Consider the following 20,974-nt stretch of genomic DNA (forward strand, 5'->3'; position numbering starts at 1 on the left):
TTCTCTTCAATTTGGCAAGAAAAAAAATCGATTGTCAAAACTTGAAAAATTGGTGCCAGGGCCAACCTGTGGGTCCCAGAGATTTCCTGGAGCCATGGCCACGGAGGAACTAATCCTGTCAAGTATATAGATATCTGTGAATAAAAAATCTTTTCATCAGCATAACTTAATACTGTAAACTGAACTACTTAATCCTGTCATGTATATAGGTATCTGATGCAACTCACCACCTTACCTATCAATCATTTTTTGCCTTCTTGCACAAAGCATCATTATCACCATTATCCAGGGCACCTTCCTTCTCCAATGTCCTCTTGTTATTCCTGTCTTCATCCTGCTGGTGATTATACAATGATAATTAGCATTATGAATGCTTGGGTATAGCAAAGTTAAAAGCAAGTACTCTATTTCACACAAAAAATGCATCATGAAACATGACAAACCTCTCAACTGAGAATCAAGGTCTAGAGAATCATCTGTGGTATCACTATGAATCATAGATTTACAAACAACACACAAAGCAACAAAAAACTTGTATCACCACCTTAACTTTATTTGAATGAATGAATAAAATGACTGTGGCGACTGGTTTGCAAATGCCTAACATGGGCAGGCAGCTATACTTTACAAATTCAAATTCTATTTTATGATTCTGGAAGAGAAACTGATCTGGAGGATTGAGGGACACCACTCTGTCACTGGAGAAGTGACCTAATCCTACCCTAAGCTACACACTAGTGTGAGAGGCATTTAAATTATATGTGCATAAGGAAATGTGCTTTGTTGGAGTGCTGTATTTGTGAGTCAGAGTCTGTATATGTCAATGAAGAAAACAGGATGATAAAATTTGCAAATACCTGTATACATAACTCTGCACCCATTTAAATGTTCACTCAACAAAGACTGCCAATCCTACAAGATTCCTTCTCATTCTTATACATCATTAGCAGCACAATAAGTGCATTTCTGAAGAAGTAATAGATGAAAAAAATTAACAAACTCTGACAGCTGTTTTCTAAAAACGAAGGTTCTTATAATACAGTACACTACTAAAAGTTAATTTACTTAATTTTTGGTTATCCAGTTTTAATCTTCTTGGTGTCATTTTAAATTTCTTTAATTTATACACAAACTGCAAACAGCAAATACTGTATGCATGTTTCATATTTTTTATGTTAATTTCTAATGCTGCATAATGATATAACATAACTGCTCTATAATGAATGGTCAGTAAGTTTTATTTTTACACCTAAACAATTTTTCAGTTTGCCATTTGATCATCCAAAGGTCTACATTTAGCTGTATAATTTTGAACAATATCCTCTGAATGACAAGAGTACTGAGCTTTAAAAAAAAAAAAAAAAAAAAAAAAAGCACCATAGTTTATTATTACTATCTGTCTATCTATCTACTGCCAGATGCCTCAATCCCATAATGGATGGTCACAAACAAATAGCCTCAATGTCACCTCGTCCTCCACCACTTCACTGCTCTGCTCCCAGCTCACACCCCCCTCTCTCATATACCTCTCCACTCCATCCCTCCATCTCATCCTTGGCCTTCCCCTCCCTCTCCCCCCCCCCTCCACCTCACTCACATATACTCTCTTCATCAGTCTCTCACTCTCCATCCCCTCCACATGGCCAAATCACCTCAATGCGTTTCTCCTAATACTTCCTTGCACATCCACATTCACACCACAACATTCCTTCACTTCCTCATTTGTCAGTCTGTCTCTCCATGTGACTCCACAGGCTCCTCTCAATTAACTCATTTCCACTGCTCTCACTCTTGACTTCCATCCCTCAAACAACATCCAAGCTTCACTTCCACACATTAGAGTTGGTATCATAATACTGTCATGTAATAACTTTTTCACTTCTATGCTCACTTCCCTGTTTCTTATCACTGCCTTCCAGGAAGCAGTAACCTTTCTTCTTTGATGTACCCTTTCAAGCACTTCACCCTTTCCATCCTTACTCATCACACTACCCAAGTACTCAAATCCACTCAACACTTTCCATTTCCTCCTCATCCAACCTCACTGCACATTCACTGACTTCATTTGTCTCAAAGACCATAACTTTACCCTTTCCTACATTCACTTCTACATTCCATTTCTTACACACTCTTCCCAACTCATCCATCAAACCTTACAGCTCCCCTTCATCTTCACTTAACAACACAGTATCATCTGCAAGCAATGGTACAAGGAGTTTCCAAACACTGCCCTCTCTTATTAGGACTGCTCCAACATGCAGTGCCCTATCTTGTATCTCTTTTATAACCCCATCCATATACAAACTGAACAACCATGGGGACATGACACATCCCTGTTTCAACCCAACCTTCAGAGAGAAAAATTCACTCAATTCACCATCCACACACACTGCAGCCTTAGCCCCCTCATCCATAAACTTCACAGCATTCAACAACTTCCCATCTACTCCATATATTCTTAATACTTTCCACAATCCTTGTCTATCCGCCCTGTCATATGCTTTCTCCAAGTCCATGAAGGCCACATATAACTTCTCTCCCTTCTCTAAAAACTTTTCCACTAAAGATCTAAGAATGAATATATGATCTACACAACCTTTTCCCTTCCTAAAACCTCCCTGTTCTTCTCCAACTAATTCCTCTGTTATTTCCCTAACTCTGTCAATAAGTATCCTACCAGATACTTTTCCTATTACACTAGGAAGACAAATGTCCCTATGATTACCACACTATTCTTTTGCCCCTTTTCCTTCGTACAGGGGAATAATTATACCTGACTTCCAATTCTCCGGGACTCTACCTTCCTCCCAGGCCAATCTGCACATCTTCCACGTCCATTCTACTAATATTTCTCCCCCATGCTTCAGCATTTCACCACACACTCCATCAGTTTCTGAGGCTTTCCCCATTCTGACTTTCTTCATTGCTTCCACAACTTCCATCCTACTGATTTCTTCCTCTTTTCTCACATCCCTCCTTCTCCCAGCCATTTCCCAACCACTTATACTTGCACTACTTTCAAACTCTACCTCCAACAATTCCTCAAAGTGTTATCTCCATCTGCTCACTTTTTCTCCCTTGTCCACTAGTACTCTACCATTTTTATCTTTTACTTCCCGACTAACATCTTTGACACCCTGTCTAACTCTCTTTACCTCTTTCCAGAACAGGCCTCAAATTCCTTCCAAACTCCTCATCTACTGTCTTCTTATCTCTCGTATTTATCTTTTCACCTCTCTCTTCCTCTCTACATACAACTCTCTCTTTCGTCTCTCAACTTCCTCCATGCCCCTATTTCTCATCCATTCACTATATGCTTTCTTCTCTTGTTCCACAGCCTGTCTCAGCCTGTCTCACCTCTTCATTCAACCATGCTGTTCCCTGCACCCCCTTTTTGTCTTCTCTTCACCCCACACACCACCTCACATGCCACACAGATTTCTTCTGTGAATATCTAGCACACACCTTCCACGTCCTCCATCTGCTCCAAATCATATTTACCCAATTGCTCCTCAACTTCTCTCTTATATTCTGACTTTTTTCCATCCTCTTGCAACCTTTCTACTCTCCTTGTATGAACAACTTCCTCCTGTCCTTCCTTTCTTCTATTCTTCCATTTCAATTGAACCTTGACTTTCACCACCACCACTTAAAGTCCACTCCCCCAACCTCTATATGCTCTTACATCCATTACACACCTTTTCATTCTATCATCCACACACACATAATTAATCATTGCCTTCTGTTCATTCAGTTCCCCACCCACCCTTCTCGTCACTCGTCATGTATATTTGTGGATCATTTTGTGTCTAGAGAGGGTATTGGCTACCATCAACCCCTTCCCAGCAAAAATGTCCATTAGGGCACTGTCATTCTCATCCACTTTTGCAGGCACACCCCACTCACCAACTACTCCATCCATCTTCACATTCCTTACTTTCCCATTCATATCTCCGATGAAAAAAACTCTCTCATTCCTTTCAAACTTTTCCATGCACACTTCCACATTTGTCCAGAACACTTCTTTTACTCTACTTTCACAATCTTGCATAAGCACATACACACTCACAATTGGCCACATTTGTAGTCCATTTTTTAATCTTACCCACGCAATCCTTAAGCCAGCTGATCCATACTCTCTTATATTCTCCTTCCATCTCTTTCACACAAGAGTACACATTCCCTCTTTTGCCCTCTCATTCTCACCTACTCCCACATATATACCCCATTCATACTTCCATTCTCTCAGTCTCACCAATTCACTTAGTCTCGGTTATTCCACATACATCCACTCTTGCACCCTCAAGCACCTGGACAGTCTCTCTCTCTTTAACCTCATCATTTGCACCCCTTACATTCCACGTTGTAATCCGCACCATGTCTTTTGTTTGGTCTTTAGTTGTCTCCTGTTGGCCTGTCCTGGTCCGAGGCTTCTTGTTCATATTTTTAGTTAGTTGTTTTCCGGGGAGGGGCACTAACCCTCTGCCAACCCACTTGTTGTCACGTAGGGAACATGTGTTGGTTGGTTATGAGGCTACCATTCAGCGTTATCAACAATTTCCTGGTTTAGGAAGTCATTTGGCTTGCCACTCAGTGTAGAGCTACCCTAAAACATAGTACTACTACACTAAGTGGGTGGATGATGGGTGTCCTCACCCACCACAATAAAAAAGAAACCAGAAAAAGAAAAGAAAACCATAAGCAACAACATGAGGGCAAAGTTATCTCAAGACATAAAGGATGCATTAGAAAGTGTTACACCGGATTATTCTTGTAAACAATGACAAAGCAGCCACCACATTTAATAATATAATTACAACAGGCAGTAAACTTTATATCCCTTGTGAGAACACCAAAAACTTTTAGCCCTAACATTTCCCCTCAAATTAATTAACGTATCAAAGACGTAAACACATTAAAGAGTAAGACTCAACTCATTCCAGCAGAACCTGAAACTTTACAGAGCCTAAATAATACCTTTAATGAACCCATTAAAACTAAGTACCAAGAAAATTGCAACACTTTATAGATGTCCCTGATTACAGAACGAACAGCAGCAAATTTGGGAGGTGGGTGGCCCAACTTTCTCTCAAGTACACAAACGCAGGTACTCCCCCCAAACCAAAATTCTAAAACCAGAATATTACCCAAAGGCATGCCAGTAGTATTCCAATGGTCTTTCTCCTTTCATCCTCACTATTTAACCTTTTTCTCTAGGACCTGCCAGCTCCTCTCTCCTTGAGTAAGAGTACTGTCCTATGTCGATGAATCAGAATAGCTTCATAGCATTCCAAAACTCAGCAAGCAGTTGTCCTGCTCCAACTACACTTACACAGTACTCACTTCAAAACAGACTCAGACAAACAGAATGACCATCTCACCAACCAAATCTTCATTCCAGATAGATATAAGTCTCCAGAACACTCTCAAGTTTCCCTCTTGAACTAACTGCTCCCACTGGAATGACATCCCCAACTTCTAAGACTTACCTGGACATACACATAACCTTTTCTCAGTACTGTATATGAGAAAAAACAGTGCAAATGCATCTCACTAAGTCAATGCCATAAAGGCACTCCTTTTGGACGGCAGAAAGAATCCCTGTAAACTGTCATTATAAGCAATATAAATGAACAACAATGAACCATATCAGTCCATGCTGGGCCCTAACCTTATCAAAAGCAAGCAGGGATGAACTTCAAAAAACACAAAACAAAGCCTTAACAACAATAACATGATACACTAAAACCACAAAAATAAAGATCATTATTAATATATATATATATATACAGTAGAACCTCTTTGGTCCGGACCCCTTTGATCCGGATTTCTGTTAATTCGGACAAAATTTAAAAATAATAAGCTCCAAAAATAAGTTGAAAGTAATTCTAAAGTCATTTTCAGTATCGGCGCGGAAAGCGATCGCCATTCGTTTAGTCTCGGATCACGCTAGGTCGCAACATGGGCGCCTGTTTAAACACACGCTAGCATTCGTTCCATCAACTAGTTCATCAACCATTTATATTTTTACGCTGTATTTCAAAAGTTAATCCTCCTTACCATGCCCCTTAATGCAAGTGTAGCTTCTGCAATGAATAAAGGTATTAAAAGGAAGCATGTAACACTAAGTATTGCAGATAAAGTGAAAATACAAGATAAACTAGAGGCTGATGTTCCTCCAAGAAAACTCATGAACGAGTTTGGTATCGCCAAAAAGTGTCGGACATCAAGAAAAACAAAGATAAAATTAGACAGTTTGCTTTAAAATTTGATGTTACAAACAGTGACTGTGGTGAAAATAAAAGAAAAACTAAAAATGCCACATATGTTAATAATTAACAAACATACCATATGTAGATAGTTTTTGGTATGAACTGGAGATTACCCTGATGGTCCGGACAATCTGCTAATTCGGAAAACCCTTCCCCCCATATAGTCCGAATGAGAGAGGTTCTACTGTATATATATATATATATATATATATATATATATATATATATATATCATCCAATCCTACGTTGCCCGAAGAGGAGAGTAGAAGCCTGGGGCTAGGCAGTTGGTCTCGACATTTAAGATGAGAGTGACCAGCCTCACTCATCCCTGAGTGGCACTACATGAGCAATCAACCCCAACCACCCCTTGGATATAAACCTTCACCAGTTCAATCCGACTGGAGCGCAATAATTACCCACTAAACCACCAGGTGCCAAAATTTGGTTATATGGTTACCACCCAGCATAGTAAATGGTTTCCTGGTGTATAGGAAACCATCTGGCTTGTCACTCAGTGTAGAGTCACCCACAGGCAGAAGGAAAAGGAAAGAATGAAGGAAAGAAAGACAGATGAGGGAGTGTAAAGTCACCCGTAGGCAGAGGGACAAGGAAAGAATGAAGGATAGAAAGACAGAAGAGGATGGAAGGAAAGAAGGATGGAAGAGAGGAAAGGGCAGACACCCGAGAGCAGCAATGCATCAAGTGAGTGGTACCGTATATATACAGTATACTGTATATATATATATATATATATATATATATATATATACAGTATACAGTGAGTCCTTGAAATACGAAAACTCGAAGTACGAATTTCCGATGGTACGAAAGTGATAAATGTAGGACAAATTCCACAATACGAAAGTATCTGTCTCGATGGTACAAAAAACGATACGAGAGGAAATACGAAAAATTCAAAATGACCGCACTGCAAAGCGCCACGCTCGCTTGCGGCGAGAAAACAAAGTAACCCCTCTCTGGTAAACACATTTTCACGCGCTTCCCAGTTGAGTCACTTCCGTCCTCTCCTCTCAGCTTTGCTGTAAGTTACTCTGTTCTTCACCTTTTCGTATTTTCACCATGCCTCCCCAGCGCCCTGCATCATCTCCAGCATCCGGGGAACCAGGTGCAAAGAAGAACCAGCATCGTACTGTCACTCTTGAGAGGAAATTGGAAATACAGTACAGTTAGATTGTTTTATTTACCGGTAAATGTACAATGAAAGACAACTATCTTCCCAGTTCAGTCTGAAGAAAATTTACACCAGGCGAAATACAATAAAAACTCTGTTTCTACTAGTGCGTGTTTCAAATCATTTGATTTTTCCACACTATATTCATCAGACCTTGGGAAGATACTTGTGTCTTTCACTGTACACTTGAAGCAGCTGAAAGACCTTATCAATTCAATGCATAATCCTCCAGCTTGTTTCTGTAATTTTCTGACAACTTTCAGTTTGGCAAATTACTTTTTCTTGCTGAAAAATTTCCTCCCTGTTATTATCGTCACTTTCCCCTACGATCGTTTCCAGCGCAGTGGAAGAAACTCAACGTGCTCAAAGGTGGATATCATTTCCCAATTTCCCAACTGGAGGTTAGGTTAGGTTAAAATTATTAGGTACAGATAAGCTCTGCTAGGCGAGGTTTGGTTAAACACTCAGGGAAGAACAGTCCTTTCTACCATTATGTCAACGAAATAAACAAGAGTTGTCACACCAGAACAGCTAAAAATTATGGGGAAACAGATTTAATAAGAAACGTTTACTGTATTTACCAACCCAGAAATAATCTGAAAAATATAACAGACTATCAGGAAGAAAACTGATTTGGTAAGGTGCTTTTACTGCTTAAAGTAAAACGTATGTTTAGCCCCCTCAGTGGCTGTGGGTTCAGATATTTGCGTGCTCCCGTGGTCGGCCTTGGGACCTTTTTTCCAAAGTTCTAAAATCAATTTCTTTTTCTTACATATGTGAAAAGACTCGTGTGGCACACCTGTTTTTTTTTTTTTTTTAATGATTTTTTTTCCCCTAAACCTATCCTGTGATTTGCTATGATTCGTGTAAGAATTAATAAAATTAGGATGCGTGATACATCAGCATGTATACATCGGCCGAAAACATCTGGGACGAAATGAACTGTGAACGCCACACTGCTTGAGGTGGTAGAGTAGGGTCGTGTAAACACACCAGTGACCCTCATTCCCTTCCCATAATTGCTCGCAGTTTTTTTTAGCTCACCCTAACTCAACGTCACTGACACCAGTACAGTTCAGGGCCAGCAGCTATGAAAGTGATAATGGAATACATTATTGTTTGTATCAGTCCTCTCTCTCTCACTCATACACATAAGAACAAACAAAAGAATGAACAGTAAATGTACACCAACTCTAAGGAGAAGAAATAACTGTGCTCAGTTGGTCCAAAATATACAGTAATCCCTCCACTATCCAATGTAATAGAGCCAAAGGCATGTCCGGAAAGTGGTCCCATCCAGAAAGAGGGCCTCTGACTGCTGGACAGGTACTTATGGACCCTAACCCAGCCTACCTTTGAAAGCCACCCAAATAACTCCCTACCAGACATGCACAGTACTTATTTAAACCTATTTAAGACCCTATTCACACCAAAATGGACATAAGGCATGAAATAAATGAAAAGGAACCAGAGAATGAGGAATTAGAAGTGAGTATGGAAAATACTTAGGCCTAGCAGCATACAGGGTATTGTACTGTACTTACAAAACGTCTGTGGCCGCCTCCTCTAACTCTCTAAGGCTCTGGTAGTTGTGAAAATGCTCTTGAACCACATACAGGAATCCAGTGTTGTGCTACACTTAATTCTTTGCACTGTGAGTTATAATTGTTTAACACTGCACATTCTTCTTAACTGAACCACACCAGTTTCAACCGCCATTCCAACCGCCACTTTGCAGTCCACACTCATTCCACAGTTAATCCTTTGCACTCTAAATTCTAATTTCATAACACTGTACAACACTGTTAATTCCCATGTGGTCTAGTGGTGTGGTACTGCGGTTTATTCACAAAAAACGAGCACGTGCAACATCAATTATGATGAACATCTTCCGTGAACGAACGTTAGGTAGTAACTGGGAACAGGGTTGCCAGATCTGAACTCGGCCACATTACCAAACTCCTCAATTTTCATTAACAAATTCTTAAAAGAAGCATTTATTCTTCACTAATTATATATACAAGTGTAAATAAACGTAATAACTCTCCTTATAATTAACAGCAAGTTGATTATTTTCACGCTATGTAGGCTAGCAGATTAATCAGAGAGAGCAGACAATCCACCATCTCCATCCTGTGTATCATCATACATGTGAAAAATCCATTTGGTAATGCATTATTCTGATTCATTATCAAACAAATTTTTCATTACCAAATTGGCCCACATTTGGTAATGAAAAATACCAAATGGCAACCCTGACAGAGGAGGGGGGAGGGGGGAGGAAGGACGGGGTGAAGGGTCCATGGTGTAACAGCTGTTCGGTGCCGCGTGGCAATTTCAAAATACGGGTGGGGAAAAATTCGGATTTTGGGGGGATTTTTTTTTCATTTTTTGGCCATTTTTGCGTCCCGAAGGTCCAGGCCCACAATGTCCGGTAACTGGGGTGTCCGGAAAGTGGGCATCCGGAAAGTACAGGGATTACTGTATTGGAAAGAGTGATACTGAACGAAGAATGTGGAACTGAATGCTAACCTACGAGAACATGTGGGACGAAACAGTTATTTTTTTCCTGATTAGCAAATACTTTTGTTCCATATCGTCTCTTAAAATTGTAAAACCCATAATCTTTCGTGTAAGCATACAGCCTAAAGACAGTTCAAATTCCTCTAGTTTGTCTTCTATATTTTTCTTACTATATTGAGAGTGGTAAATTATGTTCTCTTGCTGAAATTAGGGCGCATGTAACATAAGCATGTAAACATCGGCATGGAGTGAAGAGAATGCCTGACTGATGAGATGGTAGAGTAGGGTCATGTACACACACCAGTGACTTTCGTTCCCTTTCCGTAATTGTTCGCAGTTTTTTATAATTCCCTAACTCAACTTCATTCACACCGAAACAATGAAGTGTTGTTCAAGGCCGGCAACTACGAAAGGGTTAATGGAATACTGTATGAAAAATTCAAAATGGGTGCGGTGCATAGTGCCTCACTCACTTGCCAAGAGAAAACGAACTAACCCCTCTCTGGTAAACAAATTTTCGCGCACTTCTCAGTTGAGTCCACATCCCTCCTCTCCTCACAGCCTCACTGTAGGTGAGGATATTTTCGCAGCCCTTCACCTTTTCGTATTGTTTCGCCATGCCTCCCAAGCGCCCTACATCATCTCCAGCATTGGGGGAGCCTGCTGCAAAGCAGCAGCACCAGCACCGTACTCTAATTCTGAAAAGGAAATTGGAAATTAAAAGACCCCATGAGGAGGGGCAGGGAGTCTCGGAGATTGGACGCGCTTTAGGCCTTGCTGTTTCCACCATTGGAACTGTGACGGAGAAAAGGAGATGTACAAGAATATGGCCACCTTCTCTGCAGTTGTATACAGGTACTGTATTGCTTACTTCTTAATAAGGGGGAGTGAAGTTTAGGTGGGGGTTCGAGGGGGTCCTGGGACGCATCCCCCCATTTATATGTGTATTTCAATGGGGAAAATCATTCCGATATACGAAATATCGAATTACCAAAGTTTTTTTTGGTCCCTATCCCTTTCGTATATGAAGGACTCACTGTATATATATGAACATGAGAGGCATACAGTTTACTGATTCAGTCCAAGACTCAATTCATCCTTGTAGAGTCAAGTTGCATCATCACCTCCACAAAAAAAACATCAAATAAATAAGTGCCCAACACTACACAGAATATCTCAACAACATCCCCCAGTCCCTCCACCCAACCCACACTTCACAAACACATAAAGACACTGCCACAACAACTATCTAAACATGCAACTAATCAACATCCTTCATGAACTTCCACTTAACATACACCTGTCAGAAACTAACTACCCAGAGCAACAGTGCTGTATACCTAACCAGACTGCAATGCTGCCATCACACTTGTGTGCTACAATACCAACAAAAAATACAACTCGCAAGCAATCCATTATTCCCACATTGCAATGCAGCCCCCGTACCACAGAATAATTACTCATCTTATGCACCACATAACCACAGCACAGGCAATCCTTCAACAAAGCCTCACAAAAAAAAACTCTGAAAGTATATGATTAAGTAGCTAGCTTCCTTAAGTCCACTAGATACATAACAAGAAAAACCTTGGGTTGCAACAACAACATCCCAAATGCCCAACTGGCCTGTCTCCTATTGAACAAAACAAATTATTATATATATACCTCCTTGAATGTGAAGAAGTATCTTATCATCTGTCTTTGTTACCTCCAGATAATCATATTCTGCTTAAGAGAAACTTTCCAAACTGAATGACTGAGACACAGCCTTCAATAATCCCCTCACTATTAAGAGGGCTCTCCTAAACTCAGTAAAAATGCTTAACACCAGCAAGAATTGTTTAACAACTCTCCACCATGGTGGAGAAAGACACTTTCATGCAGTAGAAGCGATACTTATGGGCAGCTTCACTTGCTTGGTTAAACAAATATCCTTCACTTCCCTCCATATCCCATGGAGAGGATGGTGCACTGCAGGAGAAGGTTCATGTCTGAATGAGCCTGGGGCTACAGCAACAATACTGTAACAACAGCAAGAGTAAAACAAAAATTTAATTTTTTGCCTGAAGTGTTTACCATTACAAACATTAGTGAAATAATGAAGCCTTACATTTACCTCCTTCTTTACATTTTTGCTGGTTTCTGGCAGACAGGGAACACGCTTGAAGTACTCTTCATCTTGTGGCAGAGGATTTCCTGAAAGGAAACACACTCCAGTCCACATCACCATCATCATCTTTACATAACTATCATACTAGTAATTTGTCACTAATTTAAAGGACTACATACCTTATCATTTGTTTTTGTTTTGTTTCATTTATAAAGGCTCCAACACAACTGCATGCATCAGCCTTGGTCACCTAATGACAGTTCTCCACACAGCTTGATCTTAAGCAGCCTCCCTATTTAGTCCCTTATCCCTGACCTCATCAGGTCTTTTTCGGTAAGCCTCTCGCAACCCTATCCTCAACATTCACACCTCTCACCCTCTGCACCTAGCTGTCAACCTCCATCCTCTCCAAAAGCCCAAAGTATCTCAATCTATCCCTTTTCATCAGAACACTAAGACATTCAAGTTCATCCTACCTCTCAAATCTTCATTAGCAATTCTAACCAATCCAGGCTTGTCATTTAAGAATGCACTACACATTCATCTAATCACTATCACCTGTGTGTGTTTAAGACAACGAATATCCTCTTCCTTTAATGCCCTGGTCTGGCTACAGTACAGCATTAAATTCAAAATATATGCTGCATTCAAGGACCGCTTTCAATCTCAGGAGTGGAAACAATTCCCTGAACTACTTCCAACCACTCCTTACCTTAGTTACAGAGTTATCTCCAGCCCCATCTCCAATACAAAACACGTCCCCCTAAAACAAAACTCCTCCAAACACTCATGAGACTCTCCAGCAAGGTCAGTACATTCCCACCTCTGTCTCTGCATGCTCCCCACTACACATGACATACACGAAATCAACATTATTTTGCATCCTACCTCTAATGCCATTACATCTTTTATGCACTCAAATATCACTACACTGCACAAGCTGGAATTATCTCTCACACTCTTGTGGGAAACTGGACATGACCACACTCCCTCTGCTCTGACAGTACGATTACCAGTCCTGCTACTCTAGATATAATCACTTTTATTTTATCTGCATTTACTCTCAAACCCTTGTATATACTCCAGTCCATTTCTCCATCTCCTAAATCTTTCCTCCACCTCTATCTCATTCTCCATGATCAACACCAGTCATCAGCATACAATAACTCTCACGGGAGTCTAGTTCTGAAGTCACATAAGAGACCTTCAAGCACCATGATAAACAATAAGGGGCTTAAAACTAACTCCTGATGCAAGCTTATAGCAAGGAAACCTCAATTCTCAAACCTCGCATATTGCCACAACCATTCAAACATGTACACTCCTTGATACCAATCATTCAGACTGTACCCTATCCCAGCCTGGAAAAGAATTCTCCTACTGATAAGGTCAAGGAGATGTACAGCAGAAATGAAAACACATACACCAGCTATGGTATGGCTCACCTTCCATGATCCGGCGCCACTTTTCCTCCTGCCAGCGCTCGAAGAGTATCACCAGCTCAAAGTGTGGGGTATGGGGGAACAGGTCAACAGGGATGGCTCTAAGGACAAAGAAACAAGGTGGCAACTACATAGAATTATGCTTACTGACTGCTTGAGGATCACCAAGACAAACAGTCAATTTTGCAAAGTTCCATTCTTCACTAAACTATGATCTGCAAATCACTGTTATATCCAGTTCTAAATTGTACTGAAAAGTTAAGAGGAATGAGGGGAACAAACTGAGCCCACCAGTCTGACTGGCCGAAGAATCAAACTCAGGTTCTTATGATTCCAGTCCAATGTTGGATGTGCTGACCAATGCACCATCAAACATAGGTTAGAACTGTATTTTGTAGTTATACAATTTTTTAGTTGCATTTGGGTGAAGGTGGGGTATGGGTGGATTGTAAAGGAGGGCTCTGGAGGAAGGAGGTCCACCATCCTGATCCTTTTGTTCAACCTAAGGATGGGATGTTAAATATCCGTACTGTAAATAAAAATTACAAGGGGTAAAGCTGAAGAAGGTTGGAACTTATGACTGAGGAGTTGGGAGGATAAAATGATGACTGATAGAAATACCTGTACAAAATAAAACAGGGACGAGGGTTGGGGAGAGGGAGCAGGATATATCTGTTAGAGGCAATGTAAGTGATGGTGAGGGTAGGGTTGGGGACTGAAGGAGGAGGGACAGGGGTATGGTGCACGTGACTTCCTGGATTTGGTGGACTTAGCAGGGATGCGGTTGGGGATGGATAACCATATACTGCATACAAGTGTATAGGATGACCTAGTGTATAAGTCAACCTCCCTTTTAAGACAAATAAAATTTGATGCTAGAGGTATATGTGAAGGTAGGAAGGTAAGACTGACCATGTCACCCACAAAAATAGATAAACATAGATATTCAAACAAGCCATTAGACAAGTCATATTACACCACGCAGCAACAACCATGAAAACACAGACACAGCACACAGAGGGCAGAAACATAAGTGTGCCACTGCTCAGCACTATCTATATCTATCTGTCTTTGGCCAGATGCCATAATCCTGTAGGGGGTGGTTGTCTGACTTTGAGTTAATTGTTTTATGAGAAGGGGTACTAACCCTCCGACCAACCCACCTGTTGGCATGCAGGGAATACAGTATATATGGTCTGGTCATATGGTTACTATCCAGCATTGTAAATGGTTTCCTGGCTTACAGGAAACCGTTAGATTGTCACTCAATATAAAGCCACCTGAAAAGGAAAGACGAGTAATAAAAAGTGACAGGAAAGATGGGAGAAACAGGAAGAGGGGAGGGCAGATACAGAAAAAAAAATGATAAATGTGAAAGAAGTAGGCAGCTCTACACCAAGTAAGTGGATGATGGTTGCCACCACCTACCACTCAACACACTGTGTGAATTAATGGCCAGAATGTGGGATGCAATTTGTAAAGAAGTATTTACAAATTCCTCCTTGTAATGTGGCATCTCTAAAGCAAGGGATAGTGAACAGGATGACATAATGTAGTGAAATTTGAATGAAGATAACATCAATGAAGATGGAGCCAAAGCCAGTGAACTGGAGATGGATCCTTACAATGACCTACCTTTGTCTGCAAGCTACAAACTTAACTTTGATGGGTTTTAGATGAAGCAATACTGTATTTTATTTTTTAAATACTGTGTCAGTACAATATGGTTTTCCATAACCTGTATATGGAACCCTGTATTTGTCATAAGTTACTATGTCCGTACAATACTGTTTTCCATAACCTGTGAATAGAACCTTGTATTATAACATAAACTCTAATAACAACAATACTGAAAAGGTTTTGAAATACAACTACCCAGGAAAACTCTTTTCATTCATGATTTTAAGGGTGCAAATACTTACCCATGGTATTACTGACCCAAGTCACTTGAAATTTTGCTTCATGGTTCAAATGGTGGACTTTCTGAGTATTGCCTGCTACCTTGCTGGTGAGCCTAATTTGGTCCTGGTCTCGAAACAGTAATGTAACTATTGTGACTTCAGTGATCCCTTGGAAATAGTGGTTTTCATTATCACTGCAGTGAAAATCTGCACTCCTTCTGTTACAGTGCTTTTTCAGCTAAAAACACTGTCATTGTGCACCCGAGCTGGCCCAAGCCTGTGACTTCAACTTGAGAGTGAGCTGTTTTCACTGGCCAGGACCTTTCAGCCACGGATATTTGCTTTTTATTAGCCCACACCATCAAAGCTGCGGTAGAAGCTCAACATCACAAAGTGTTGCCCATAGCTCAAAGTTGTGAATGGCCATAATCTGGGTCAAAAACATGCTAATATTTTCTGTTACACAAATTGTAATGCTCATTTTTATGCATAATAAACTCAACAAACTACTGTACCCTCAAATCTAACACGGGTTTGTCCAAGACGTTTTGCGTCCAAGATGGAGACCATAAATAATAATCCAAAATATTGCTGTAATAAGGTTCCATATGTCCAATACGGAACCAATAGTTCATAACGGCCCAAATCTGAGGAGAATACAGCTATGACAGTGTCACCCGGTCCAACACGGTTCCCGCGTCCGGAAGAGTGACGTGGTTGAGATGTTGCCCAATAAAATATTGGCATCTGGTCACGTGATGGGCAACTGGGTCTTGCTTTTGTCTCTCACCAGAGCATCGTGGACACACTTGCCGCATGTTGCACTCAGCGTTGGCTCCTAAGTTATTGCCTCTCCTTATGTAACCATTCCTAGGAAACCATCTGCTAACCCCTTGAAGCGCCACCATCTACCTCAGGATACTAAGCTGGAGATAATTAAGCTACTAAGCTGGAGATAAGCTCAGAAACACACACTTTCAAGGTGAGGAAATTTGTTTTGGTGCCAAAATAGGTCTAGGTTGTTTTTATCGGCACTTTTCAATAATTTTGTGACAATATTAATATTTTCCATAAGGTCTTGTGTTGGTCCAAGACATTTTTCGTCCTAGATGGGACCCTCAGGCAACAATAATACTGTCTTGGACGCGAGGGTACTGTAGTATCGCTACAGCTAAAATACGAAACTAATTTTAAAAGCACAGGAGTAATATACAACTGAAGTTGATATGACCAGGCTTTGCTCCTAACCAAGCCCACTACACAAGTACATAAACTTCCTCACGTTAGTGTTTTTTTTTTTTTTTTTTTTTTTTAATGCGAGGAAGAAGGAACCAAAGGCCATGAGCCCGCAGTAACAGTTCCCTCCAAGAGAAAAACAAAATATAATAGAGAGCCAAATTCAAGATTCGATCATTTTGAGATGCCTGGACACACTACGTTTGAAAGACTGGAGATCATAGGCAGGAGGAAATACAGACAGAGGGAGACAGTTCCAGAGCTGACCTGTTGCATAAATGAAAGACTGGGAGTAACGGTTAACTCTTGCATTAGAGAGTTGGACAGAAAAGGGATGAGAGTTTGCTGCCAGACGGGTGCTACGCGCCCGTCATAGAGGTGGAGGAATGCAAGCAGACAGTTCAGAGGAGCAGTGACCATTAAAGTAGCGATAGAAAAGAGATAAAGATGTAACAGTGCGGCGAAGAGACAGAGGTTGAAGGGAGTCAGTAAGAGGAGGAGAGTTAATGAGACGAAAAGCCTTTGACTCCACCCTATTGAGAAGAGCTGTATGTGGGGAGCCTCCCCACACATGAGAGTTGTACTCCACACAGGGGCGGATAAAACCCCTGTATAGAGTCAACAATTGTGCAGGGGTAAAGAAAGAGCGGAGTCAGCTTAGCACACTCAATCTCTTGGAAGCAGATTTTACAAGAGATGTAATATGATCTTTCCAAGATAAGTCCCGAGTAAATGAAACCCCAAGCATGTTCAAGGATGATGCAGGATTAATCTGAATATTATTAAACATTAGTGGGTATACCTGTGGAAGATTTTGTCAGGTTGATAGGTGTAAGAACTGAGTCTTAGATGCATTAAAGACAACCATATTATTTTTACCCCAGTCAGAGATATGAGCCAAGTCAGACATTAGGTGTGCCATAGCCTCATCCCTTGTTTCTTGAAGTAACTGTTGAGATGGGTGTTGCGGGAACCGAATGGAAAGGTGAAGGGTGGAGTCATCAGCATATGAGTGGATAGGGTTAGATGTACAGTTTAGAAGATCATTGATGAATAAAAGGAAGAGAGTTGGTGATAGGACAGAGCCCTGAGGAACACCACTGTTGATAGATCTAGGAGAAGAACGATGGCCGTCTACAACAGCGGCTATAGAACGACCAGAAAGGAAGCTAGCGATGAAGGCACAGACAGAAGGATAGAAACCGTAGGAGGGCAGTTTGGAAATTAAAGATTTATGCCAGACTCGATCGAAAGCCTTTGAGATGTCAAGTGCAATGGCAAAGCTTTCGCCAAAGTCCTGAAAGGAGGATGACCAGGAGTCTGAAAGGTAGGTGAGAAGATCGCCAGTGGAGCATCCCTGACGGAACCCATACTGACGATCGGAAAGAAGGTTGTGATAGGAAAGATGCCTTAAAATTTTTCTATTAAGAATTGACTCGAAAACTTTTGAAATACAGGACGTTAAAGCAATTGGACGATAGTTGGAGGGTTGGGAGTGGTCACCCTTCTTTGGGACTGGCTGAATGAGAGCAAACTTCCAGCAAGAAGGAAAGGTACAAGTTGACAGACAAAGGCGAAATAGTTTGCCTAGGCAGGGTGTAAGCACAGAAGCACAGTTTTTGAGAACAACAGGAGGGACCCCATCAGGCCCATATGCCTTGTTAGTACTGAGGCCAGTAATGGCAGAAAATACATCAACTGAAGAAATTTTAATGTCAGCCATGAGGAAGTCAGAGGGCGGAAGTGATGGAGGAACAGCACCGGAATCGTCTAAGGTGGAATTGGAGGAGAAAGTCTGTGCGAAGAGATCTGCTTTATCAGTAGAAGAAATAGCTACAGAACCATCAGAGTAGAAAAGAGGAGGGAAGGATGATGAGGTAAAGTTGTTAGAAAGATTTTTGGCAAGGTGCCAGAAGGAGCGGGAAGAATTCGAGTTGGAGAGTTGAGAGCATTTAGTATGGATGAAATTATTTTTAGTAGAGCGAAGAACAGACTTAGTACGATTCCGGGCAGAAATGTAAAGATTATGTGATTCAGGGGTGGGTTGGCTCCGGTACCTTTTGTAGGCCTTCTCCTTGTTGCGGACAGCATTAGAACAAGCGTGATTAAACCAAGGCTTTCTTGCGTTAGTCAAAGGATATGAGAAAGGAATGTATGCTTCCATGCCCGAGAGAATAACCTCCGTAATGCGCAAGGCACACTCAGATGGCTCACGGCCATGGAAGCAATAATCATTCCAGGGAAAATCAAAGAAGTACTGCCTGAGGGCCTCCCAGTCCGCGGCTCCAAAATGCCAGAGACGACGTTTCCCTGGAGGGTCAACAGGCCGTACTGGAGTGATAGGACAGGTTAAGGTAATAAGGTTGTGATCGGAGGAGCCCAATGGAGAGAAAAGATTAACAGAGTAAGCAGAAGGATTAGTTGTGAGGAAGAGGTCAAGTATATTGGAGCTCTCTCCAAGGCGGTCAAGGATACGGGTAGGGTGCTGTACAAGCTGCTCTAGGTCATTAAGGATAGAAAAGATGTAGGCTTGTTCACCAGGTGGATCCGTGAAAGGAGAGGAGAGCCAAAGGTGGTGGTGAACATTGAAATCTCCAAGAATGGAGATTTCAGAGAAAGGAGATATGGACAGAATGTGTTCCATCGTAGAAGTAAGATAGTCGAAGAATTTTTGATAGTCAGTAGAATTAGGGGATAAGTAAACAGCACAGATATATTTAGTCAGAGAATGACAGGAAAGCCGAAGCCAGAGAGTGGAGAATTCAGAAGAATCAAGTTCAGGAACATGAGAGCAAGATAAGTCGTTGCGTATGTATACACAACAGCCACCTTTGGCTTTGAAATGAGTATAGAGAAAGTATGAGGATACAGAAAAGGGTTTGCTGTCAGTTGCCTCAGACAGGTGAGTCTCCGTTAGAAAAAGAAGGTGAGGTTTAGAGGAGGAGAGGTGGTGCTCAACAGAGCGAAAGTTAGATGAAAGGCCGCGAATGTTGCAGAAATGAAGAAGAAGAGAGTCAGACAGTGGTTCCAGGCACCTCGAGTCGTCACCGGGAGAGGGGCAGATGGCAGGGGCATTTATGGTCCCCCCCCCCTGGGGACTCCGAGGCTGGGTGAATTGACGCCATTTTGGTGAGTTTTGAATAGGAAGTGTAGTGTGTACTGTGCATGTAGTTTGGTGAAGATAGTTAGAGAAATTTGTACTGGAGAGCATGCTGGCCTACTCTCTGTGTAACTGAGACACTGAAAAAGTTCAGCAAAGGGGTATGGTCAGGAACTAGTCCTGAGGGCTGATGAAACGGGAGCTCCAGCACTCCCTGTCATCAGCTTTCCATCCACCTCGGGAGTACTGCCCTGCTCGACTGGTGCTACAGTCTACTCCTTACTGATTCACTTCCTCTTCTCCCTGGTTGTTTTTTATATTATTATAATCATTTTCATGGTGGTACATCATTGCTTACTGATGATTTTATTTTCCCTGTTCCTTTAATCAATGTTCATCCCTATTCACTTGAATATGTTTATCAAGTATACTGGCAGACTTTCTAATACCTAATACCTACCTAATGATATTTATTATTACATGCCAAACATTACATATTTATATGCTAGCCTTATCTAACCTACAGTAGGGACCTGCAAGTAACGTTTTTTGACTAGCAATTTCAAGTCTAGCGATAGGATAAAAATTGTCTTTAGCTTCAAAACTAGCGACAAAAACCTCGAAACTAGCAACTTTGTGGCAATCGTTGTCTAGCAAGTGTGCCGCGAGGCAAATCTCAACTCATTTTCCTAGCGAGCAAGTCTCGTCTAACGAGTGAGCCGCACCTAGCGAGCGAGTCATATGGTGTGTTTCAATATATTGTTGTCCTGCCCATTGCTACGCTAGTGTGACCTTGTCCTTTTTTTTTATACCTGGCTACCCCCATTGTTCATTGTTTTCGCTAGCCTCATGGCTTCTGTGGCTGGTGGTTGAAATGGTGTGCCACCTGAAAGGCCAGGAACTTCAAACAGTGGTGGTGGAAAGATGGCTGTGAAGATACGGAGAAAGGCTGGTGCTCGAGAGGGTGGCAATGGTGGAGAGGAGGGTGGCGATAGTGGTGGTGGCGCTTACTCCTAGTAAGCATGCGCACTCCCAACTCCCAACATTTTCTTTTGATAAACTGCATTCTGAGCATTTAATGGTGACTTTCTGTTGCTTTGTCCTATTAATTATAATAAGCATATAAAAATGTGACTATTCAGTGGATAAAAGTAGACAAAAATGGAAAAATAGTCAAACTTTCTAAATGTTCCAGTCT

The 20,974-nt window shown here is 41.3% G+C and overlaps 1 protein-coding gene across 1 annotated transcript in view; it reads right to left on the minus strand.

Moving 5' to 3' along the window:
* Positions 1–238: 238 nt before the first annotated feature.
* LOC145415573 (tRNA (uracil-5-)-methyltransferase homolog A-like) overlaps positions 239–20,974 on the minus strand; it is a 495,026-nt gene continuing 474,290 nt past the window's right edge. Inside the window, exons 12-14 of the mRNA XM_080284796.1 lie at positions 13,543–13,640; positions 12,098–12,183; positions 239–334 (exon numbers count right to left, since the gene is read on the minus strand). Of these exons, the coding sequence (XP_080140922.1) occupies positions 239–334; positions 12,098–12,183; positions 13,543–13,640 (280 nt within the window). The remainder of the gene's footprint in view (positions 335–12,097; positions 12,184–13,542; positions 13,641–20,974) is intronic.

This window comes from Coenobita brevimanus, chromosome 13, assembly GCF_032717465.1.
Source record: "Coenobita brevimanus isolate Jiangsu-jjx chromosome 13, ASM3271746v2, whole genome shotgun sequence".
Lineage (NCBI taxonomy): Eukaryota > Metazoa > Arthropoda > Malacostraca > Decapoda > Coenobitidae > Coenobita > Coenobita brevimanus.